This window comes from Mesoplodon bidens (genome assembly GCF_964165515.1).
Source record: "Mesoplodon bidens genome assembly, chromosome: 5".
Classification (NCBI taxonomy): Eukaryota; Metazoa; Chordata; class Mammalia; order Artiodactyla; family Ziphiidae; genus Mesoplodon; species Mesoplodon bidens.
The window spans coordinates 53348780-53374583 of record NC_138161.1 but is presented as its reverse complement, the minus strand read 5'-3'; the positions used below and the strand labels follow the sequence as shown (position 1 = coordinate 53374583).

General features: G+C 37.0%; 1 protein-coding gene across 5 annotated transcripts in view; it reads left to right on the top strand.

Annotated features, from left to right (window-relative positions):
• CBLB (Cbl proto-oncogene B) overlaps positions 1-25804 on the top strand; it is a 216398-nt gene that overhangs the window by 169824 nt on the left and 20770 nt on the right. For all 5 annotated transcript variants that reach the window (XM_081235627.1, XM_081235626.1, XM_081235625.1 and 2 more), the window contains 4 exons: positions 16664-16810; positions 20089-20186; positions 20302-20433; positions 22992-23132. In XM_081235627.1, the coding sequence (XP_081091753.1) occupies positions 16664-16810; positions 20089-20186; positions 20302-20433; positions 22992-23132 (518 nt within the window). The remainder of the gene's footprint in view (positions 1-16663; positions 16811-20088; positions 20187-20301; positions 20434-22991; positions 23133-25804) is intronic.

Here is a 25804-nt window from a genome sequence, read left to right as displayed (position 1 = left end):
CTGGAGGGGCATAGAATACAGGTCTTAGCAAAATCTCACTCAGGGACATAGGGATGTTGGAGGTTCAAGTGTATCGTTTCCGTGTCAGTGTCTTAGTACATGTTTCAAAATTAGGCCAAAGCAAAGTAACAGATTGCTACCCAACATAGACTTTGATAGTTCTCACAAATGTTGAGAGCCCCAGTGTTGAATTCAGTAATGTCAAAGCTAATATTTACTTTTAAAGCTATACTGTGTTGTTATTAATATTTACTGAAGTGTAATTGTTAAATTATTTGATGTTACTCTGATTCCCATTAAATTGATGGAAGAGGCTACTCTGTGATAGTGTTTTCTTTCTTGTAAAACAGTATGACTGCAGTTATATGACTTTTATTGTGTAATTTATCTGGAGACCTAGAAGAATATAGAATTTATTTTAAAAATATATTCTGTCATAAAAGTAAGCTGAAACTGTACTAGTGCATATAGGTTTACTTATTTTTTTTCCTAAATGGTTTCTACTTAAGATGATTGACACTTAGCTATAAATATAAATTCTTAAAAGCTTGAAATATGGGTAATCATAATTTTTTTAGGGGAAGAATGAAAAATATCTATGTGGATTATTTTTTTTTTTTTTTTTTTTTTAAAGTTTATTTATTTATTTTTTAAATTAGTTTCTGCTTTATAACAAAGTGAATCAGTCATACATATACATCTGTTCCCACATCCCTTCCCTCATGCATCTCCCTCCCTCCCACCCTCCCCATCCCACCCCTCCAGGCGGTCACAAAGCACCGAGCTGATCTCCCTGTGCTCTGCGGCTGCTTCCCACTATCTATCTACCTTACGTTTGGTAGTGTATACACGTCCATGCCTCTCTTTCGCCTTGTCATAGCCCACCCTTCCCCCTCCCCATATCCTCAAGTCCATTCTCAAGTAGGTCTGCGTCTTCATTCCCGTTTTGCCCCTAGGTCCTTCATGACATTTTTTTTTAAATTCCGTATATATGTGTTAGCATACGGTATTTGTCTTTCTCTTTCTGACTAACTTCACTCTGTATGACAGACTCTAGGTCTATCCACCTCATTACAAATAGCTCAGTTTCGTTTCTTTTTATGGCTGAGTAATATTCCATTGTATATATGTGCCACATCTTCTTTATCCATTCATCCGATGATGGACACTTAGGTTGTTTCCAGCTCCCAGCTATTGTGAATAGAGCTGCAATGAACATTTTGGTACATGTCTCTTTTTGAATTATGGTTTTCTCAGGGTATATGCCCAGTAGTGGGATTGCTGGGTCATATGGTAGTTCTATTTGTAGTTTTTTAAGGAACCTCCATACCGTTCTCCATAGTGGCTGTACCAATTCACATTCCCACCAGCAGTGCAAGAGTGTTCCCTTTTCTCCACACCCTCTCCAGCATTTATTGTTTCTAGATTTCTTGATGATGGCCATTCTGACTGGTGTGAGATGATATCTCATTGTAGTTTTGATTTGCATTTCTCTAATGATTGATGATGTTGAGCATTCTTTCATGTGTTTGTTGGCAGTCTGTATATCTTCTTTGGAGAAATGCCTATTTAAGTCTTCTGCCCATTTTTGGATTGGGTTGTCTGTTTTTTTGCTATTGAGCTGCATGAGCTGTTTATAAATTTTGGAGATTAATCCTTTGTCAGTTGCTTCATTTGCAAATATTTTCTCCCATTCTGAGGGTTGTCTTTTGGTCTTCTTTATGGTTTCCTTTGCTGTGCAAAAGCTTTGAAGTTTCATTAGGTCCCATTTGTTTATCTTTGTTTTTATTTCCATTTCTCTAGGAGGTGGGTCCAAAAGGATCTTGCTGTGATTTATGTCATAGAGTGTTCTACCTATGTTTACCTCTAAGAGTTTGATAGTTTCTGGCCTTACATTTAAGTCTTTAATCCATTTTGAGCTTATTTTTGTGTATGGTGCTAGGGAATGATCTAATCTCAAACTTTTACATGTCCCTGTCCAGTTTTCCCAGCACCACTTATTGAAGAGGCTGTCCTTTCTCCACTGTACATTCCTGCCTCCTTTATCAAAGATAAGTTGGCCATATGTGCGTGGGTTTATCTCTGGGCTTTCTATCCTGATCCACTGATCTATCTTTCTGTTTTTATGCCAGTACCAGACTGTCTTAATTACTGTAGCTTTGTAGTATAGTCTGAAGTCAGGGAGCCTGATTCCTCCAGCTCCGTTTTTCGTTCTCAAGATTGCTTTAGCTATTCGGGGCCTTTTGTTTTTCCAAACAAATTTTGAAATTTTTTGTTCTAGTTCTGTGAAAAATGCCATTGGTAGTTTGATAGGGATTGCATTGAATCTGTAGATTGCTTTCGGTAGTAGAGTCATTTTCACAATATTGATTCTTCCAATCCAGGAGCATGGTATATCTCTCCATCTATTTGTATCATCTTTAATTTCTTTCATCAGTGTCTTATAGTTTTCTGCATACAGGTCTTTTGTCTCCTTAGGTAGGTTTATTCCTAGATATTTTATTCTTTTTGTTGCGATGGTAAATGGGAGTGTTTTCTTGATTTCACTTTCAGATTTTTCATCATTAGTGTACAGGAATGCCAGAGATTTCTGTACATTAATTTTATATCCTGCTACTTTACCAAATTCATTGATTAGCTCTAGTAGTTTTTCGGTAGCATCTTTAGGATTCTCTATGTATAGTATCATGTCATCTGCAAACAGTGACAGCTTTACTTCTTCTTTTCCAATTTGGATTCCTTTTATTTCCTTTTCTTCTCTGATTGCTGTGGCTAAAACTTCCAAAACTAGGTTGAATAAGAGTGGTGAGAGTGGGCAGCCTTGTCTTGTTCCTGATCTTAGTGGAAATGGTTTCAGTTTTTCACCATTGAGGACAATGTTGGCTGTGGGTTTGTCATATATGGCCTTTATTATGTTGAGGAAAGATCCCTCTATACCTACTTTCTGCAGGGTTTTTATCATAAATGGGTGTTGAATTTTGTCGAAAGCTTTCTCTGCATCTATTGAGATGATCATATGGTTTTTCTCCTTCAACTTGTTAATATGGTGTATTACATTGATTGATTTGCGTATATTGAAGAATCCTTGCATTCCTGGGATAAACCCCACTTGATCATGGTGTATGATCCTTTTAATGTGCTCTTGGATTCTGTTTGCTAGTATTTTGTTGAGGATTTTTGCATCTATGTTCATCAGTGATATTGGCCTGTAGTTTTCTTTCTTTGTGACATCCTTGCCTGGTTTTGGTATCAAGGTGATGTCGGCCTCATAGAATGAGTTTGGGAGTGTTCCTCCCTCTGCTATATTTTGGAAGAGTTTGAGAAGGATAGGTGTTAGCTCTTCTCTAAATGTTTGATAGAATTCACCTGTGAAGCCATCTGGTCCTGGGCTTTTGTTTGATGGAAGATTTTTAATCACAGTTTCAATTTCAGTGCTTGTGATTGGTCTATTCATATTTTCTATTTCTTCCTGAGTCAGTCTTGGCAGGTTGTGCATTTCTAAGAATGTGTCCATTTCTTCCAGGTTGTCCATTTTATTGGAATAGAGTTGCTTATAGTAATCTCTCATAATCTTTTGTATTTCTGCAGTGTCAGTTGTTACTTCTCCTTTTTCATTTCTAATTCTATTGATTTGAGTCTTCTCCCTTTTTTTCTTGATGAGTCTGGCTAATGGTTTGTCAATTTTGTTTATCTTCTCAAAGAACCAGCTTTTAGTTTGGTTGATCTTTGCTATCGTTTCCTTCATTTCTTTTTCATTTATTTCTGATCTGATCTTTATGATTTCTTTCCTTCTGCTAGCTTTGGGGTATTTTTGTTCTTCTTTCTCTAATTGCTTTAGGTGCAGGGTCAGGTTGTTTACTCGAAATGCTTCCTGTTTCTTAAGGTGGGATTGTATTGCTATAAACTTCCCCCTTAGAACTGCTTTTGCTGCGTCCCATAGGTTTTGGGTCGTCGTGTCTCCATTGTCATTTGTTTCTAGGTATTTTTTAATTTCCTCTTTGATTTCTTCAGTGATCACTTCGTTATTGAGTAGTGTATTGTTTAGCCTCCATGTGTTTGTATTTTTTACACATCTTTTCCTGTAATTGATGTCTAGTCTCATAGCATTGTGGTCGGAGAAGATACTTGATACAATTTCAATTTTCTTAAAATTACCGAGGCTTGATTTGTGACCCAAGATATGATCTATCCTGGAGAATGTTCCATGAGCACTTGAGAAAAATGTGTATTCTGTTGTTTTTGGATGGAATGTCCTATAAATATCAACTAAGTCCATCTCGTTTAATGTATCATTTAAAGCTTGTGTTTCCTTATTTATTTTCATTTTGGATGATCTGTCCATTGGTGAAAGTGGGGTGTTAAAGTCCCCTACTATGATTGTGTTACTGTCGATTTCCCCTTTTATGGCTGTTAGTATTTGCCTTATGTATTGAGGTGCTCCTATGTTGGGTGCATAAATATTTACAATTGTTATATCTTCTTCTTGGATCGATCCCTTTATCGTTATGTAGTGTCCTTCCTTGTCTCTTCTAATAGTCTTTATTTTAAAGTCTATTTTGTCTGATATAAGAATTGCTACTCCAGCTTTCTTTTGATTTCCATTTGCATGGAATATCTTTTTCCATCCCTTTACTTTCAATCTGTATGTGTCTCTAGGTCTGAAGTGGGTCTCTTGTAGACAGCATATATATGGGTCTTGTTTTTGTATCCATTCAGCCACTCTGTGTCTTTTGGTGGGAGCATTTAGTCCATTTACATTTAAGGTAATTATTGATATGTATGTTCCTATTCCCATTTCCTTAATTGCTTTGGGTTCGTTATTGTAGGTATATTCCTTCTGTTGTGTTTCTTGCCTAGAGAAGTTCCTTTAGCATTTGTTGTAAAGCTGGTTTGGTGGTGCTGAACTCTCTCAGCTTTTGCTTGTCTGTAAACGTTTTAATTTCTCCATCAAATCTGAATGAGATCCTTGCTGGGTAGAGTAATCTAGGTTGCAGGTTTCTCTCCTTCATCACTTTAATTATGTCCTGCCACTCCCTTCTGGCTTGTAGGGTTTCTGCTGAGAGATCAGCTGTTAACCTGATGGGGATTCCCTTGTGTGTTATTTGTTGTTTTTGCCTTGCTGCTTTTAATATGATTTCTTTGTGTTTAATTTTTGACAGTTTGATTAATATGTGTCTTGGTGTATTTCTCCTTGGATTTATTCTGTATGGGACTCTCTGTGCCTCCTGGACTTGATTAACTATTTCCTTTCCCATATTGGGGAAGTTTTCAACTATAATCTCTTCAAATATTTTCTCAGTCCCTTTCTTTTTCTCTTCTTCTTCTGGAACCCCTATAATTCGAATGTTGGTGCGTTTAATGTTGTCCCAGAGATCTCTGAGACTCTCCTCTGTTCTTTTCATTCTTTTTTCTTTATTTTGCTCTGCATCAGTTATTTCCACTATTTTATCTTCCACCTCACTTATCCGTTCTTCTGCCTCAGTTATTCTGCTATTGATCCCATCTAGAGTATTTTTCATTTCATTTATTGTGTTTTTAATCGATGCTTGATTCATCTTTAGTTCTTCTAGGTCCTTGTTAACTGTTTCTTGCATGTTGTCTATTCTATTTCCAAGATTATGGATCATGGAAATAGAATCTTGGATCAGCTTTACTATCATTATTCTGAATTCTTTTTCAGGTAGACTGCCTATTACCTCTTCATTTGTTAGGTCTGGTAGGTGTTTATCTTGCTCCTTCACCTGCTGTGTGTTTTTCTGCCTTCTCATTTTGCTTATGTTACTGTGTTTGGGGTCTCCTTTTTGCCGGCTGCAGATTCGTAGTTCCCGTTGTTTTTGGTGTCTGACCCCAGTGGCTAAGGTTGTTTCAGTAGGTTGTGTAGGCTTCCTGGTGGGGGGGACTAATTCCTGTGCTCTGGTGGTTGAGGCTCGATCTTGTCTTTCTGGTGGACAGGTCCACGTCTGGTGGTGTGTTTTGGGGTGCCTATGGCCTTATTATGTTTTTAGGTAGCCTCTCTGCTAATGGGTGGGGTTGTGTTCCTGCCTTGCTAGTTGCTTGGCATAGGGTGACCCGCACTGTAGCTTGCTGGTCGTTGACTGAAGCTGGGTGCTGGTGTTGGGATGGAGATCTCTGGGAGATTTTCGCTGCTTGATATTATGTGGAGCTGGGAGGTCTCTTGTGGACCCGTGTCCTGAAGTTGGCTCTCCCACTTCAGAGGCACAGCACTGGCTCCTGGCTGCAGCACCAAGAGCCTTTCATCCACCCGGCTCAGAGTAACAGGGAGAAAAAGTAGAAAGAAAGAATTAGTAGAAGAAAGAAAGAGAGAGGGAAAGAAAGGAAGAAGGGAAGAAAGGAAGGAAGGAAGGAAGGAAGAAAGAAAGGAGGGAGGGAGGGAGGAAGGATGGAAAGAAAGAAGGAAAGAAAGGAGGGAGGGAGGGAGGAAGGAAAGGAAGAAAGACAGGAGGGAGGGAGGAAGGAAAGAAAAAGAAAGTGGAAAGAAGAAGGGTGGGAGGGAGGAAAGAAAAAGAAAGAAGGAAAGGAGGAGCGGAGGGAGGGAGGGAGGAAGGGAGAGTAGGAAAAAAAGAAAGAGCAGGTAAAGTAAAATAGAATAAAGTATGAAATATAGTAGCGTTATTAAAATTAGAAAGTAATTATTGAAAAAAAAAAAAAAAACGGACCGATAGAACCCTGGGACATATGGTGGAAGCAAAGCTATACAGAGAGAATCTTACACAGAAGATTACACATACACATTCACAAAAAGAGAGCAGGGGGAAAAATCAAAAATCTTGCTCTCCAAGTCCACCTCCTCAATTTGGGATAATTCGTTGTAAAAAGAGGAAAAGGGCGAGAAGTCTGAAATCTTGCTCTCTAAGTCCACCTCCTTAATTTGGAATAATTCGTTGTAAAAAGAGGAAAAGGGGGGAAAGTCTTAAATCTTGTCCTCAAAGTCCACTTCCTCAATTTGGGATGATTCGCTGTCCATTCATGCACTCCACAGACGCAGGGCACATCAAATGGACCGTGGAGCTTTAATCCGCTGCCTCCGAGGCTGCACAAAGAGATTTCCCTGCCTCTGCTCTCACAGCTCCCGGGTCTCAGTCTTGGACCTGGCCCCGCCTCTGCGCGTAGGTCGCCGGAGGGCGTCCGTTCTTCGCTCAGACAGGACGGGTTTAAAGGAGCCGCTGATTCGGGGGCTCTGGCTCACTCAGGCAGAGGGGAGGGAGGGGCGCGCAGTGTGGGGCGGGCCTGCGGCGGCAGAGGCCGGCGTGACGTTGCAGCAGCCCGTGGCGCTCCGTGCGCTTTCCCGGGAAAGCCGTCCCCGGGTCTCGGGGACCCCGGCAGTGGCGGGGTGCACAGGCCCCCCGGAAGGCGGGGCGGACAGTGACCCGCGCTCGCACACAGGCCCCGCGGCGGCGGCGGCAGCGGCGGCGGCGGCGGGCCGCGGCGGGCGGCGGTGGCGGCGGCGGCGGCGGCGGCCCACGCCCGTCTCCGAAGTCCGTGCCTTACCCGCGGCTCGTGCCTGTCTCCGGCGCTTCCCCAAGCAGCCCTCTTAATGCCCTCTCCTCGCGCACCAGGAAACAAAAGGGAAAAAAGTCTCTTGCCTCTTCAGCAGCTCCAGACCCTTTCCCCGGACTCCCTCCGGGCTAGCCGTGGTGCACTAACCCCTTCAGGCTCTCTTCCTGCCGCCAGCCCCAGTCCTCTCCCTGCGCTCCGACTGAAAGCCGATACCCGAGCCTCAGCTCCCAGCCCCGCCCGCCACGGCGGCCGAGCAGACAAGCCTCTCGGGCTGGTGTGTGCTTGAGGGCACCGGTCCTCTGTGCCAGAATCTCTCCGCTTTGCCCTCCGCACCCCTGTTGCTGTGCTCTCCTCCGCTACTCCGAAGCTTTCCCCCTCCGCCACCTACAGTCTCCGCCCGCGAAGGGGCTTGTAGTGTGTAGAAACCTTCCCCCCTTCACGGCTCCCTCCCACTGGTGCAGGTCCCGTCCCTATCCTATTGTCTCTGTTTATTCTTTTTTTCTTTTGCCCTACCCAGGTATGTGGGGAGCTTCTTGCCTTTTGGGGGGTCTGAGGTCTTCTGTCAGCGTTCAGTAGGTGTTCTGTAGGAGTTGTTCCACGTGTAGATGAATTTCTGATGTATCTGTGGGGAGGAAGGTGATCTCCGCGTCTTACTCTTCCGCCATCTTCCTCCGGGGTCCTATGTGGATTATTTTTATTGTAGTGTCAATTTTTACTAAATTATATTTATCTTGAAATAATTTGATTTTTCAAAATTAAATGAAACCTGAAACAGTTAAAAGTATTTATTTTACTTAACACAAGATGTTGGCCAATAAGCAAAGGAATTACTGTAATAATGGAATAATTACTTCAGGTAAGATAATGTTCTGGAATGCTGAGGAAAGTCATTTTTTAGAAGAATATTTTCTTGTTCCTTGTCTTTTAGAAATGGACCTTTTGTACTTTTGACATATTAATCTTAAACTTTCAAATACATGTGAATCAGTATTAATATTTTTGTAAAAAGGATGTTTTGTTGTTGGAGGTGGTGGTGTTGATCGTTGTTATAGATTTTTTCTAAACAGATAAGGTGCTAATAGTTTAAGCTCAGTGAATAGAGTATCCAGGTTTTGCCTAACTATCCTGTTTTCATTCAGTTGCGTACTGACTGGAGAGTCAGAGTGAACAAGATAAAATCCCATCCTCATTGGAATTTGTGCTCTAGTTAAGGAGAACAGCAAGTAAACAAATAACCATAGTATATTGTCAGGTAGTGGTAAGTGCTAGAAGGAAAAATAAAGCAGGGAAAGGGATAAAGAGTGATAGGGAGGTTTATACTTTAGATGAGGTCATTAGGAAAGGTAATATTGAACAGAAACCTGAAAGAAGGGAGCAAGCCATGAGACTGCCTAGATGAAGAGCATAAAAGCTAGCCAGTGAGGCAAGTGAATCCCTTTGGCATATCTGGAGAACAGCAAGAGGGACAGTAGGGCTGGGGTTGAATAAGATATATAGGAGCTAAATCATATATTGCCTTTAAGGCCATGATAAGAACTTTGGTTTGGTTAGTTTTAGGAGCCATTGAAGGTTTTGATCAACATGACGACATGATGCTGGTTTGTGTTTTTAAAGAGGGTCACTGGCTGCTATGTGAATTGTCTTTAGGACAGCTGAAGTGAGACCGATGGAGAGTGTAGTCGTCTGATGTGGTGAACCAGTAAGAGATGGTCAGGGCTTTGGGGTGATGGCGATCGAGTTACACAATCCACTTTGGGTTGTATTTGATCCAACAGTACCTGTTAATAAATCAGATGTCTGTGAGGTACAATAAATCAGGCATGATTGATTCTTATATAGGTTTTTGCTTAAAGAAACTGGGTGAATGGGTTGGTGCCATTTACCAGAGGGAGGGAAGTTGGAGAAGGGCAGGTGTGGGAAGGGGGCAGGGGTGGTAAAATTAGGACTTAAGGATCTGTTGAGTTTCGGTGCCAATTACACACACATCCAAATAGTGATTTTGAGGGGATAGTCGGACATACCATCTAAGCTTTCACCTTTATATTATATTCAAGTAAATACTTCAGTAGGTACTGTCTAAAGCTGATAAAATCATTTCTACATGACCAGTGCCCAAATTTAATTAGATTTGTTATACTCTTAGACATATAAATGTAATCCTAGAAGTTTTTTTCTAATATAGGAACTTATGTATGAAAATATCACCTTAAAAAACTGTATCATTTACCCCTGAAATGTTGATATTGTAGAAAACGTATTGAGAACATTTCTGTGTGGTAAAAATTATAACAAACTTATCTATTATTATCATAATCTAAAACAAACTAGAAATGTGGATTTGTGAATGCAGCCTCAACTACTGCCACCTTCCAGTGAGTGATCTAAGAGGTCCACACCGCCAAACAGCATCAGCATCTGTGCCCGCGTGTATGTGAGAGTCGTCGTTTTTAAATAAATAGTGGCCAAAATGGTCTGTAGATGGAAAAGTGCAAAAGACAAAACTAGACCAATTTGACTGAAATGGTGGTCAAATTCATGGGAGAAGGGAAGTTTTGTTTTGTTTTGCTTTGTTTTTGACTGGGGAGTGAAAAACAGAAAGAAGAGATAAAAGCACTATGCCACAGGAGCTATTAAAGCAAACATCACATTGTAATTTTTAAAAACTTAAGAGAAAGAGGCTTGATGGAAAATTTTCATCTTATATACTGTGCATACCGGGCTTCATTTTTTATGCTTAATGGCAAAAGAGCAGGGAAACATGTTCTGTTATTGTTCACCTGAGGATTTGTATAGACAATACACACTTCAGTTTTACATTAATCCTGTTTATGTTCAACGATAAGAAATTAATTTCATTGATTTAAAGAAAATATGGTAGAGAACTTTAAATGGAAGATCAAGCTGTAATTAAGAGTTCTTTTCTTAACCCTAGTGAATGAACAGTGATGCTCTTTTGTTAGTTTTTGAACCAGCTTTCCTTCAAATACCTGAAAATATTTTCAAGATTTGTCAAGATGTTGCACTAGTTTTGTTAGTTTTACCTTGGGTAGATAGAAAGGTGAACAAATATTGAAGACGGCAGTCCTTTGTAAGTTACAATTGATATGATGTGTATGGGATAGTGTGGGATGGGTCCATCTTTTCAATTTATTCATTATGATCACTATGGCATTCTTGTCTCGTGTATCATGTAGAAATGTTTGTGCATTTGGTTTTGACCTATTGATGTGACTCAGTATTTGAAACTCAGACTTTATTTTTTCTGCATATTCTTATTGATTTATAAATTTGGTTCACATCTCCCATGAAGCAGCTTGACCATCCTAACATAGGTTTTCTAATGTTTTGTGGTAAATCCCTAGAACCTGCTTGTTGACACACTGATGACAAGAATTGAGGGCTGCAAGCATATCATTTTAAACTATTCTCAACAGAAAGAGAAATAGTGTGTGGAAAGGGTACAAAATAAATACTATGGGTATTATTTTTCTCCTTTTTATTTTAGTATTATAATTTCTAAATTCAGATAGAATTGTAATCCCTCTCTCATCATTTGTGGGAAAATGGCATTTGGCGGATGGCTATAATCTGGGTGCAGGAATGCAACTAATTCCACTAATCTTTCATTTTCTCTGACTAAAATCTAAGATGAATACTGATATTAACACTAATCCCAGTAGTCTGACAAATCTGTTACTTGTAATTTACCATACAACTGATTTATGATCACAAATAATTAGGTAGCCTTACACAGAATTGTGAGCCATTGGATTCTATTTAAATATGCAATCTGAATTATATTCCTTATACTGTCTCTTTTTTGTCCCATAGAGGCATAATTTGCCATATATTCTCCACTTCTCCATGAACATATTGATCTGTTCATAGAAAATGCGTAGGGTTAGAATGAGATTCTATTTTCACATTAAGTGAGAGCATCTTGACATATTCCACCATATTCAAGCATTCCTTGTTTCTGTCCACATTTTTCTGTAGGCTCAAATAGAATCAGATAAGTGATTTGAAGGCCACTAGGGATATTAAGCATATTTGTTTGTGAAAGATGCTAATCTGCAGTATCTTAAATGAGTTAAAATGAATTTTTAACCTTAAAATGAAAATTTTCCAGTTGTTAAAGTATAATTTTCATACACTAAAATTCACCCTGCTTTATTAATGTACAGTTTTGTGAGTTTTGGCAAACGCACAGTCATGTATTCACTACCACTGTCAAGATACAGAACAGTTCCTTCGCTCCAAAAACACCCCCCAGGCGTGTGTCAACTTCTCCCGTTACCCTAAACCGTTGGAAATTATCAATCTGATTTGTGTCTATGTAATTTTGCTTTTTCCCAAAGGTCATATAAATAGAATCATATAGTATAGAGCCTTTTGAGTTTGGGTTCTATTAGCACAATGAATTTGCGATTCATCCAGGTTGTCAAGAGTATCAGTAGTTTGTTCCTTTTTTATTGCTCTGAGTATGTATTCCATTGTAAAACACACTGTGGTTTGTTTATCCATCCCTCTACTAAGGGACATTTGGGTTGTGTCGAGTTATTGGCGATTATAAGTACTGCCACATTTAATATCACCGTGAAGTCTTTAATGTTCAACATGTATTGGAAAATTAGATTCTCAAAAAAAAATGAGTTTCCTCAACATCTATCCTTTTGATTTCTAAAGCAGTCCCCTAAAAGTATTAGAAATGAATATTGCCCTTGAATAAGTTAACTTAAAAATGAACTTCAGGGCTTCCCTGGTGGCGCAGTGGTTGAGTCCGCCTGCCGATGCAGGGGACGTGGGTTCATGCCCCGGTCTGGGAGGATCCCACGTGCTGCGGAGCGGCTGGGCCCGTGAGCCATGGCCGCTGGGCCTGCGTGTCCAGAGCCTGTGCTCCGCAACGGGAGAGGCCACAACAGTGAGAGGCCCGCGTATAGCAAAAAAAAAAAAAAAAAAAAGAACTTCAAACTTATTTCTCCAGCTTAAAAACAAGTCAGTGAAAACTATACTTAAAGTATAAACTATACTTAAACTATAAGTGAAAACTTAAAATTAAAGCTTATATTCAGCCTAATAATAAAGCACACTGATTCTTCTGGATGTCATGAAAGAATCCTCAAAATTAGTATGTATATTTATAAAACCCACTCTTGAGGTGCTGGGGAAATGGCTTACAGGTGGCACATGGGCAATCCTCATTTCAAATACAGCCATATTTTGTGTTACCACATCTCTGGGCTATGATTTCTCGAAGTTGGGTGTTTTGCCTGTTAGGATAGTTAGTACAAGAAATATGGACTAATGTATATGGCAGGCTCTGAAGATTCGGTTTTAATAAAAGATATTTTTCAAAGCCTTGCTTTCAGAGATTATTAAATAAGATTTTACATGTAGAAGGCAAGCAAAATAATATATTTTAAATATTTTTCTATATTATGAAAGTATCCTAAAAATGATTTTCTTTCCCGTAACAGTTTGGTCATGTATTTCTCTAATAGCCTCTTGTTCTTTTTGTCTAAAAGCTGTGAGTTCTTCGTGGTACACACACCATGCCAGGCCTTGGTTGACTCAGGGTCTGCCCTTTAGCATTTTGCAATTAGACAGAAGAAAGACATAGATGAATATATAGAAAACACAATGTCAATGTGTGAACACTTACCAAATACATATAAAAGATTAAAGTTCAAAGAAAATTACTGTTTTGTGGGATGTCACAGGAGGTTCATCTGTAGACAGTAAAGATGGATATTTCTACTTTGCTTTATTTCTGGAAAAGTTGAACTAATCAAGGTATCAGGAATTGCTCAAGTGAAGGAAAGAAAAGTACTTGGTAAGGGTGATGTTTGAGGTATGTTATGTAGGAAAAGCCAGTGGGATATGCAGAAGGTCACCCCTCTGACGATATGCCTCTCACACCAGGAATGTAGAAGGCTGTAGAGGATTGTATCTGTGAGCCTTCAGCTTCAAAATGCAAAAATCACTAATTAAGAAGAGCATTAGAAAATATATTCTTGGTTTGTTTCAAGTGTGCACATGCAGACAGTGGATGTATTCCTCATTAAAGTTTAAATAACACACGTTGAATTTAACAAGAGGCGAAGGCTGTGGGGAGGGTGGCTGTGTATCTTTAAGACTATGTGTCCTTGTGCATTACCAGTGTATTAATTCAGTAATGACAGCCGCAGTGCAGAACACTCTGTGAATGTCTGATGATAATATAAAGGGAATGAAGTACTGGTGTAAATGGTGGGATGGTTTACTTGGCAGTTTTAACATGGAACCAGCCAAATAAAACTGATCTATTTTATTCCTCTGGTATCCTAAAAATTTCCCATGAGCTAAATCAATGACTGAACATTTTCCTATGTCCCGTGAGATATTTTCTCCATTACCAAAAGTAAACATACATGATTGCTAATGAAAATTCTTTATTTTTACCACTTATCTAGTGGCAAGTAAAACTGAACCTACTTTTTGAATGAGTTTGTGAAGGAAAAAAAAAATCCCGCATGTAATTAACAAATAATGTAATTATTTACATAAATTGAGATTTCTCCTTTGGTATTTTATATACAAATTCTTCATCTGTTTGTACCTTCCTCATTTATTTTTTCTTAATTAAGAGTTTTTTTTAGAGCCATTTTAGATTCATAGCAATATTGAGGAGAAGGTACGGATATTTCCCACATACCCCCAGCTCCCACACATGCCTAGCTTTCCTCATTTTCACCATCCTCCACCATAGTGGTACATTTGTTAAAAACGATGAACCTACATTTATACATAACCACCCAAAGTTCATAGTTTACATTCCCTTTTTTACATGATAGAAATTGCTTTTATTTTTCCCTTCAGAATTGAATAAGATCAATTTTGTATAAAAATTTATATAATATTGAATAAAGTACACTGGAATGGTATTCTTATAAATTGGCTTATTTTTAACTAGAATATTATACTAATATAAAAAGTTTGCATTAAAAATATAATAAGATAAAATATGACTCTTTAGAACTTTACTAAAATGGTGATAAGATATCTAGGCATTTTTTTTTTCAGATTTAGATACGCAACAAATACCACTCAGAGACTTTCTGCACTTCTAGTATAATTCACTAAAATCCATGTAAGCTAATTATCTGCGACTAGTAAGTTTTAGCAGTAAGCCCCTATAATTCCATAAAATATTAGATAAGCTTTGCTTTTCATTTTCTTCAGGATACTCCATCTGTTGATTTGCAGCAAAGCTAAAGAGTAGGGAGAAATTACCCTGATTAAATTCTTTATCATTGAAGATAAAATATAGAATCAGCCAGAACAAATGTGATTTCAAAAATCATCCATTCTTGTGCCATAGTGCAGTGCTTCTTTTAAAAACTCTTAAATCTTTGGAACTAAGCTGCAACAGGCAGATAGAACATTCCTGACATTAATGTGGTTGTTAAATATTTGGTCAGTAAGCCTTTTTCTTTTATACAGTATATGCTTAAATTGCAAAGGCAAAAAAATTCCTTGTACATGACAATATAGTAGGACATAGAAAGGATGTGTATTTTTCTCATTTCTTTTGCTAACGGAACCCACTCTGGTCCTTGAGTTAGCTAAATTTATATCCATGTTTATAAGAATTTATGAAAAGGTAATGTTTGAAATCCCTGCTCTAATTCCCATCAAATCACCCATTTTGCAGTCCATGTACTCACTGGCCTTCATTTGGGATGTACATCTTCCAAGGTTACACCATGGTAGGTGTAACCCTTAAGTTATTAATAAGGTTATTAGCTTGTGCTCTGGGTGGTGACAGTGGACTTCCTGTCACTGTATCATTGTGCTTTCATTTCACCATAAACTGTCATTTGAATTCCAGGGTCGCTTAAACAAACAAGAATTCAAAAATCGGTATTGAAAAAGTCTTCAAAGACAGATAAAAACACACTTTTGAAAAATCTTAGGAGAGATTTTTTTTCTTTCATCTCTGAACTCCCTAGAGACTCAGATATATAGTTGAAATTTGAAAACCTTTAGGTTTTTCAAAATGTCTTCTTGCAGTGGGCACAGAGAAAAGCCCTTAAAGTTGTTTTCATTCGAACTAGTTAGGAGAAATAAAAATGAAAAAGTTTCTTCAGTCTTGATGGTTCATATACCAAAGGCCTCTTGCTCCCTCTACAGAAGGTGCTTCAAAATTGCAGTCACAAAGGTTAAAAAAATAATTTAACGAAACAGATTTGTCTTGAGGTTTGGATCCATATGTACCTCCAGTGTCCTGCAAACAGGTAGGTTGTCCTAAAGTTGGTCAGGGTAGGTTTGTGTGTTTCTACTTTGGTGTTTCTCACTGGCATCAGCTTAGGATAAACTCCATTAGCAACAACTGTTAAAACAACTGTTAAAAAAAAAAATAAGTTTTTGTTGTTTTGTTAATTGGCCTTGTCTGTTTAGTCAATGGATGAGTAAAATGCTTGGGAATTTCTTTTGATATTAGGTAATTGTTTTACATATTTGCATTCTTTTTTACTTAGCCAGGGAATTTAAGCCATAAAAATAATGGCCTCTACCTTAAAGACTTATAAAGTTCTCTTATTATCTACTTCTGATTGTTCCAGTCATTTTTAGATCTTTGTTAATTTTTGTCCCAACAACAACTATCTGAATCGTAACTTCACAGGAGAAAGAATTGTTTCACTTAATTAAACTGGATTTTTTCAACTATAAGTAATATTCACAAGAGACAGTTGAACTTTCTATAAATACTTAATATATAAAATAACCTTGCATATATATCATCTTAATTTACCAATTTAAGTTAAATAGGAACAAAATGTTAATATTTTAATAGCTTTGGTGTAAATAATTTTATGCACTCACTTACAACTCCAGGACCTTTTTATTTTATTTGACAGGTTACTAGTTTCTCTTATTGTGCCATTTCCAAATTATAAGTATGAAAACTCTTATTTCATCAAGAGTTTTAAAAATCCTTTTCATTTGTATCTAGTATAAGAACAGCCCTTCTGATGTTACCCTGTAATTGAAAAATGAACACAAGTGACAAAAGTAGTTTCTTTGATTTGAATATGTCACATCAGACCTGCCTGTCCTGAATTATTATGCTAAAACTAGACTGGATTTTTTTTCCCTCTGGTAGGTGTACTGGTCCATTAGCAAATTCCCTTTCAGAGAAAACAAGAGACCCAGCAGAGGAAGATGACGATGAATACAAGATTCCTTCATCCCATCCTGTTTCCCTGAATTCACAACCATCTCATTGTCATAATGTAAAACCTCCTCCTAGGTAAGAATATGGGCCATTTATCATCACCTCACATCTGCAGTAAGCATTATCATTTATGGCATTTGTTTTTAAACAACTGAATCACATCTGTTTAATAAAAACCCTTGATTTCTTGCTCAAAGCCTCCTCTACCTATAATACTATTTTTCTCCATGACCTTTCAGAGGAAATGAAAAGATGTAGATTTCTATTAACTAGGAAGTCCTTTGACTAAATTAGTTGACTAGTAAGTCTAATGGAATAATTTGTTGCCTCTCCCCAAAAAACAAACTGTACTGTAGTAAAACTTTGCTGTAGGTTACATATAGTGGTGGTTAACTCATAAATTTTCAATAAGCTATTTTCAATGCATTTTATCAGTTCTAAGCACATATCTCATGAAGAAAAATTAGTGCTTAAAAAATAAGGTGTTATACCAACCTTCCTTAGAATTGTTCTTTATGAAGTAAGGACTAGTATAATCTATATTGATTTTCTTTCTTGATGTGCTACCTACTTATATTCAGATCTCGAAGAATTGAAAAAAATTATTTCCCTTAGCTATTTTTATCAGGTACTATTTTACTTTTCCCTGGATCAAACAAGAATGTGAGGAATTGTGTTCTGTTTTCTTCTCATCATTTGTTTATTCTCACTGTTAAGGAGACATCCTTGGTCTTTGAAGTGGCAGCCCCATGGAGGTATAGGAGTTATTAAAAATGGGTGGTGTGTATTGAAATATTAGTTTGTCTTTAAGTAGAAGGACAATTCTGTGTTTATATAATTGAATTAGTAAATCATAATCTAATATTATTTTTCTGATTTTTAAATCTAATTGACATATATGAAGTACTCAGTAAGTCAAATCTCAGTTTCAAACTGATTTTCTGAGCTCCAGTTTTCTTTGTCTAATTACATCCCTGGAGCTCTGCTTGGCACATACAGAAGAGGGCTCAGCTACTGCTGGTGGCCCAGCTTTCTTGCCTTTCAGTATCTCTTTACTGACTGAGGAATAGGAGAGCTGTTTAACACTTCAGTCATCTATGTCATCTTTAGTTAGTGTGCCATTTCCTTTTGAGGTCAAGTCAATCAACAGAAAGCATTTTATGAGTGGAGTATTCCTTTCTTTTCAGATGAAAAGTCTAAAAAATGTTTTAATGCCTTTCTTCAAGTATTGTATTGCAGTACTTGGAAAAGAGAAGCAAAACTCCATTTAAACCAGAGATCTGCCTTAGTGAGTTACAAGGTTAGAATTATCAACACTATGCAGAATTATTAACCATGGTTATTAACACTTTGCTGTCCAGGGCTTCATATTTCAAGGCAAGAACGAAACCTTTCTTTGCTGATTGCTGGTCTTTAGGACATTTGTTGGTAACATTGAGAAGACAGAGAAATAACTGAGAGATAATTTGTTATCTTAGAAGAACCAAATGTCTACTATTCTTATTAGAGAAAAAAGTTATTCCTTTACATCAAGTATAAATTTTTACAATTTTTAGTTCCCTTGGCTCTTACAAATGTGTAGTAATTTTTAAAAACTGAAATAAGATGAGCTTTTTTGGTCTCCTTGGGATCTCATTATTTTTCATCACTGGATAAGTGAGTGGTATAATTTTAATTCTTAAAATTTTAATTGTCACATCATACTGGATGAGATTTTTGGTGGCAGGCCTCCCAAATCCTGAAAATAAATTTGATTTATGACTACCATTACCATCTTTCTACAGTTACAGAGAAGTAATAAATGTTGATAATCCCTAATCTTAATTGGAGTGAATTTTCTGTCTAATTTGTTCTTGAAAGTCAATGGATGAAGTATCTTCTTAGGTCCTCTACAAAGCACTCTTTAAACTTAGACACATCCTTTCCTTCTATGTTTTTCCTCTCTTTGGAACATCAGGAGAACTAAATTGTCAGTATACGGAAAAAGTTAAACCATATTATTCATAGATTCATAAACCATATTATTCATAGATGAATAATTTCATTTCAGTAAAAATCCATCATTACAATGAAAATTCAATACATGATAACTATTTTAAAATGAACCATCTCTGGCCCCTTAAAGAGATGTGGCCACCAGAGAGAATGGAAATGAATTTCAGATGAAGCACTTTGCAATAACTATTCAAATGTCCAATATCTCCTCCATTATGTATGTACTTTTACTTTGCCCCAAGAATTCAGAGTAAATCAGGGGAAAGTAAAATATAAACTCTGCCTTCTATAGCTCTTTGTGAGCACAGTAACTTGGTGAGCAGATAGTCAGTTGCTACACAGCTATATTCTGAAGACAAAATACGCTCCGTGCCTTCTCTTCCTGCTGCTACCTTCCTATGCCCCGGATTTGTGCATTGCGTTCATAGTATGATTCGAAAGCATTAATACCAATAATAAAAACACTTATTTTAGGGCTTCCCTGGTGGCGCAGTGGTTGAGAGTCCGCCTGCCGATGCAGGGGACATGGGTTCGTGCCCCGGTCCGGGAAGATCCCACATGCCGCGGAGCGGCTGGGCCCGTGAGCCATGGCCGCTGAGCCTGCATGTCCGGAGCCTGTGCTCTGCAACAGGAGAGGCCACACAGTGAGAGGCCCGTGTACTGCTAAAAAAAACAACACTTTTTTTAGTATTATCCTTTTACAGACACCCAGATTAAAATATTTGTTGTGTACCCAAGGCCTTTGCTAAAGTCATTTTTCTACAGTTGTCAGAAGTGCCAGTTTTGTTCATGGCAGTGGTGAAATTATACTCCAGACTCTAGGTCTTTGAATATGCCTATCTGAATTTTAATGGACTTTCTGAATATTTAATAATTCTCCTTCCTTGACAGCCTCTAGTTTATAATAAGGAAAGCTTAACTTACAGAAATAAAAGTATACTGTTAAGTACCGTTAACCAGTAATGATGTCATTGGGACTTTTACATATTTTTTGCCTGCATATTACATTTTCTTCTTCAAAACCTTGATAGGGTAATATTGAAATCTTCCAAAATATGTTAATTCCACAGGTGTGTTTAGGGTATCAGCAATTTTGTGGCCCTTATAATTCTTAGTTTCACTTAAAAAAAGAAAAAAACCTTTGTCTTCCATGGAATATTTACTTCTGCTTTGTAAAAGTATTCAAGTATCTAGATAATACTACTTTACTTTCTCCAGAAAAGGAAATTAATTATATTTGTATCCTAAGTTTATTACATGAGCAGCGTTGCTAGTTCCCATCATCTCCCCACCCCCAAATGACTTTTAAATGGAAAGTAATTATCCTTATGATTTTTGTCCTTTGATTTCTGCTTTAGGTCTTGTGATAATGGTCACTGTATATTGAATGGAACACACGGTACGTCTTCAGAGATGAAGAAATCAAACATCCCTGAGTTAGGCATATATTTAAAGGGTATGTATAAGACATATTCTCTTTGTAGTCTATGTCTTAATGGTCAGAATTTAAAGGCAAAATTCCATGCCATTGTTGTACTGAAAATACATTAAGATTTTGTGTTACCCTCTAGGAGATGTTTTTGACTCAGCCTCTGATCCAGTGCCATTACCACCTGCCAGGCCTCCAACTCGGGACAATCCAAAGCATGGTTCTTCACTCAACAGGACGCCCTCTGATTATGATCTTCTCATCCCTCCATTAGGTTGAAACCTTTAAAACAATTTCAAGCAAGCCTCCCTGCCACCTCTTTCAATTAATACCTGAATTATCAGAATTCTTAGTTCAGTGCAATGTAGACTCACTAGGTTATGAATTTGTCTGAATTAGAATGGAATCTCCAGGTGACAGTGGCTCTCGGTTCATGTGACCATTATTCCATTTAGATGACTGAAGCAGTGGTGTAAATAGCTGGCATCAGTTAGGGTTTTATCAAGTTGTCTCTTCGTGTACTAAATGCAGTCTACAAAATCTTATGAGGGCATTGTTCATTCCCCCAGGTGCATGTGTTCTAGTAGATTTGGAGTATTCATCTGAGATTTTCTTTAAGTATAATTCTTAATGAATGCATACTTACTTTTTCTTTCAATATAAAATGACCCACTTCCACTTAGCTAATTACATTATGGGAAATTATATACTTTATTGTAGAGAGCTGAAAATAAATTCTGTCTTATAATCACTGCAACTAGAACACATCCAAAGAATCTCAATTTCTTTGTTTCAAATTTTACCATGAAGTACACTTAATGTGTGTGTGTGTACATGTGTGAAGGTACACACAGGTGTGTATTTATGTTAAAATTGGCCAGTGCAGGTGTCTGTTTATTTCATTAATTCTAGGTAGGAAGCTTCTCACCCTATTTTTAGAGGAGGACAATTAAGAAACCTTCACAAGGCTTCACAATAATGAGTCACCATAGTATAAAATAGTGTATAATGAAGGTTCATTTATAAGCTTATCTGAATCATTAGGCTACTAGAAATGAACCTCTCCATTTGTTTTCTCAAAAACGCCATCAACTGGTGTTTCCAGTTATACAGTTGAATGTCTTGCTCCTGTTTTTTCTGCAGCTCAGTGCTTTACTCTCACCTACGTGGATTACAAGCACCTCCCAACTTCCTTCTTTACCTGTAGTCTTTTTCTCTTCCACTTCTTCCTGTATGCTGTTTTTGACCTATTACCCAAGTCTTTATGACTAGATTAGCACTGTCCAATAGAACTTTATGTGGTGACATAAAAGATCTATATGTGTGACTGTAGAACTGAATTTTAGTTAATTTAAATTTAAACTGAATAGCTATATGTGGATAGTTACTACCATATTGGACAATGCAGATAAATGTTCCAACCTTTTAAACTAATCCTTCCTTTGGCTCTTCATGTACATCTCATATTTTATTTATGCTATTCACTCTGCCTAGTAGACACCATCCCTGTATTTGATGAACAAATGTTTTTGAGGCCCTGATATCCCAGGCCTTCCTGTTCTTGGTAACACCTTGCTGAGTGCCACTTTCTGCATTCCTCTTCCCTCTTACAATGCATCTGTCTCTCCCTCTGGGACCTATTCACCTGTGAGTCTTTTGTGAACTTTTCTTAGATCTCATTGTGGAATCCAAGTTCCTCGGGGTCGAGGACTTATGATTTTGATCTTCACATTACCCGCGTTCCTAGCAGGATGCCTGACATTTAGGGGCTGATAAAAGATTTGAATAAATGAGATAATGTAGGAAATAGCTGAAGGTTGGAATGATAACAAAGCTCACTCTTTCTCTCTCCTATACCTTCATATATTTTACATTAGAAAAATATCATTAGAGAAAAAATTTTGAATACTTTTTGCAAGGCAAGCTGGATGAGTGGTGAAACTGTTTATATTTAAATATACCTTTATATTTAAGTCAATGTATTTAAATCCATGAGAATTTTTATTACTAGAAGGTGTAGGTATTTATACCCTGTTTCATTCACAAAGTATTTGTGATTGCTTACAAAAATACATACATATTTTTTAAAGAATCAAGATGAGGGAAAATATGAATAGGATAGTAAGACGTGGCAGGGGAAACACAAGTAGACATAAAAGCATACTGCAGTATTCTACAGTTACTAAAGTTGGGAACTATACAAATATAAGTAACTAGCTTTGGGACCACCACAAGAGGTAGTTCCATTGATATATTTAACTGTTTCTCCCTAGAGATACCTGATAAGTAGAAAAAGATCATATTCCTCTACTGCAGGTGCATTTTCTGTATATTTTGACAAATATATGGAGCATTAGTTTAAATGAATTAAAATGCCATGGAGCAAACTTTTAAAAGATAACCTAAACTATTCTGTGACATTAAATTTTTGTGCATAGTGTGATTTTCTAATTAGAGGCTGTGAACTCTTATTGTTACATAAAAATTCTGTTTTGATGATGTGATCTGTAATATATTTAGTTCAAATCTCCAGTGTCTTAATATTATAAAGGTTACAAGTGAATAATAAGCTGTTTCATAACCTGAAATACTGCTTTTTAATAGAAAGGGCTGAGAGATCGAAAAAGTCTGTATGCACACATGTGTGTTTGTGTGTGTTTCTCTCCAAACACCTCCTACAAAATAATCAGCTCCCATTAACAAAGTCAGTGAACTGCTGGGTAAACACTACAGGTGAAGTTGTTTATAAACAGCAAAATCATTATTTTTGCCTGATACTGTGTTTTGATTAATGAAATTCTGCTGTTGATACTGACCTTTCTTTCAATGCAGGTGAAGATGCTTTTGATGCCCTCCCCCCGTCCCTCCCACCTCCCCCACCTCCCGCAAGGCATAGTCTCATCGAACATTCAAAACCTCCTGGCTCCAGTAGCCGACCATCCTCAGGACAGGACCTATTCCTCCTTCCTTCAGGTAGGAGGGAAAAACCAAGCAAACCTTTTCACTGAAAGCAAAAATATTTCTAAGATGATACTGTCAAATAAGCATTAATGATTCATTGGTTTCTAGCTCCCAAGCTGAAAAATCCCTGGGTGGGGAAAACAGCAGTTGGATAGGTTTGTCTGTCAATTGTTTGGTTTAATGCCAAAAGGATTACAAAAATGGCAAAAGCGGCAAGGAATCATAGAATTCAGAAATGGCACTGAAGAGATTATCAGGTCCAAATAACACCTGTATGTTACAAGAGGTGAGAACCAGAAGTGCTCTGTGTTTGGGCTAAAAGTGATGGGGACAAAATTTAGACTTTCTCCTAATTCTGAGTGCAATATTTTTTTTCAAACAATGTGTTTAAAAATCTTTACTAAATATGCTTTAGGGTCATAATTTTATTCAAAAACATAATATCTTGGTAAATTATATTGTAACATTAATAGATATGTTTTTCTGAAATATCTGCATTTTATTGTTTTGTTACTGTTTTTATTTTTAATGCCTCAATGTATCTACTAAAATTATTGGTCTTCAAGGAAAAATTAATACATAGTTTTTAAAAAAAAACTCAAGTGAGGAGTAGAAATAAAAAGACTTAATAAACCATCCACTCCACTAGTCAGACTTATCAGGAAAAAAAATTCAGTTATGTTGAATCTGCTCATATTAATTGTTCCTGTCAGTCCTATTGGTGATACTGTGATCTATACTCTGAAATGTCTGCCTCCTCGAATTGGTTTGGTTAAACATAGGGTAAAGATTTTCTTTTTTTAACAACTGCTTTACATTTGTGTATAAGATAAATCATGAAAGCCTTCTAAGAGTGCTCACTTTGTCCTTTGGCCACCTACATGCTTCTTTGAAAACTTGGGAATCTTAACCATTATCATTCACCTTTAACATTTTTCTAATTTTTTTTTCCATTTGGTTTGATAATTTAGAAGTTTGAGGCACTTTGTAGATATGACCCACAAAATTATAGACATATAACTTGGAATATATAGCTTCAGTTTCTAAAAGTAGTTTATTTTCAAGGAATAATTTTTCATCAGTAAATATTGAATTGTCCTCTGTGTCACCCACTCTGAGATGCCTCCCTGCCCTCATGGATCAGATTAATTCACTGAATGCTACCAATCAAAGAGCAAGGTTCATAACCCTTCTAATCCAAGCAGAAAGCATGGATAACTATTAGGCTCTTATTCATATAGCTACATATACACGCTAACATTTTGCTATCTTTTTCACTTATACTTATTCAAATCTTTGTTTTATACATGGACTTTAACATTTAAAAATGAATATATACAGCAGAAACTAACACAACATTGTAAAGCAACTATACTCCAATAAAATTTTTTTAAAAAATGAATATCTCTAAATCTTAGTAAACTTAACCTTTCCCAAGGCAAACTTCTGGATAATTTCTAGCCAGATTCCTATAAGGTACCTATCACCTTTTATATATGTAATTTAAGCCCCATTAAATGAAAGTTAAATGTAGTGCCTTCTTTTAAAATTAAGTCAAGTTTTCCAGGCTTGACTTAATTCTTACACTTTTTTACACAAACACACACTTTAACCTGTTTTTAGCAAAAGAATTAATTGTAAAATATTTCAGTTCTTTATCATAATTTCATTGTTCATATTGCTTTTGTAAACATCTTCAAAACTTTTTTTCTCAAGATTACTAAAAAAAATCACTTCAAAATAAAAAGGCCCCCTTTTATTAGAATGAAAGTTGTATAAACTGTTTTATTTCATATATAGCTTTGCTTGGCTGCCAGGTAGGCTCAGTAGCAGTTATCCTTAACCTGTGGTGTGAGGCTAACATGGGACCAGAGTAGGGTCATTTGAACCTGTTGACTCTCTCTTGAACTCCTTTTATGCATGGAAGTATTCTAATTCCATTCAAGTAATGTTGATATCCCTCGATAATAAATACTTCTGAGAAAAAGATGGCAACATTTTCCCCCCTTTCCAGTCTCATATAATTAACTGGACAAATTCCTAGTCTGTTGTCAGATCCTTTATGAGATCCAATGAGTCAACTGTTTTTATTCAATTTTAAGCCACATTTATAGACCACATCGTTTTCATAAGAAATATTTTAATTCTTCTTAACATAATGATATCATAGAACATGAAAGTTTCTTTCAGCTTTAAATAAGCACTTGACTGTATCATTTTGCAAAGTATTCAACACATTACGCTGTCTAAAGAAGTGTAATAGAAAATTCACAAAAGCAGTTCTTCATGCTGAACTGAACTTCATGAAAGAATACTCTATAAATGCTAAACAAAAGTTTAACTTAATAGCTGTAGAACCATACAAGGTAAACAACGGTGATTGCTAAATTTAAATGGACAATATGAGCACTTTACTGCTATTATTTTCACTATAGTTTAATCTGTAAAATTTTAGTCCAGTGTAATGATAAGCCTTTTCTGGCATTATGAAGATTTGGTTTCCTTGAGGAAATCATTATCCCTAATTAAAGACAAAGGTTGGATATCCCCATGATGTTGTATTAAATACCTACTCAAACCTACCTCTTTATTCCAGCATTCAGGGCCCTGCACACCTGAGTAGGGTCCACCTTTCCAGCCTTATAGCCCAGTGGCTGCTCTATAGTAGTGGTTTTCAAACTACA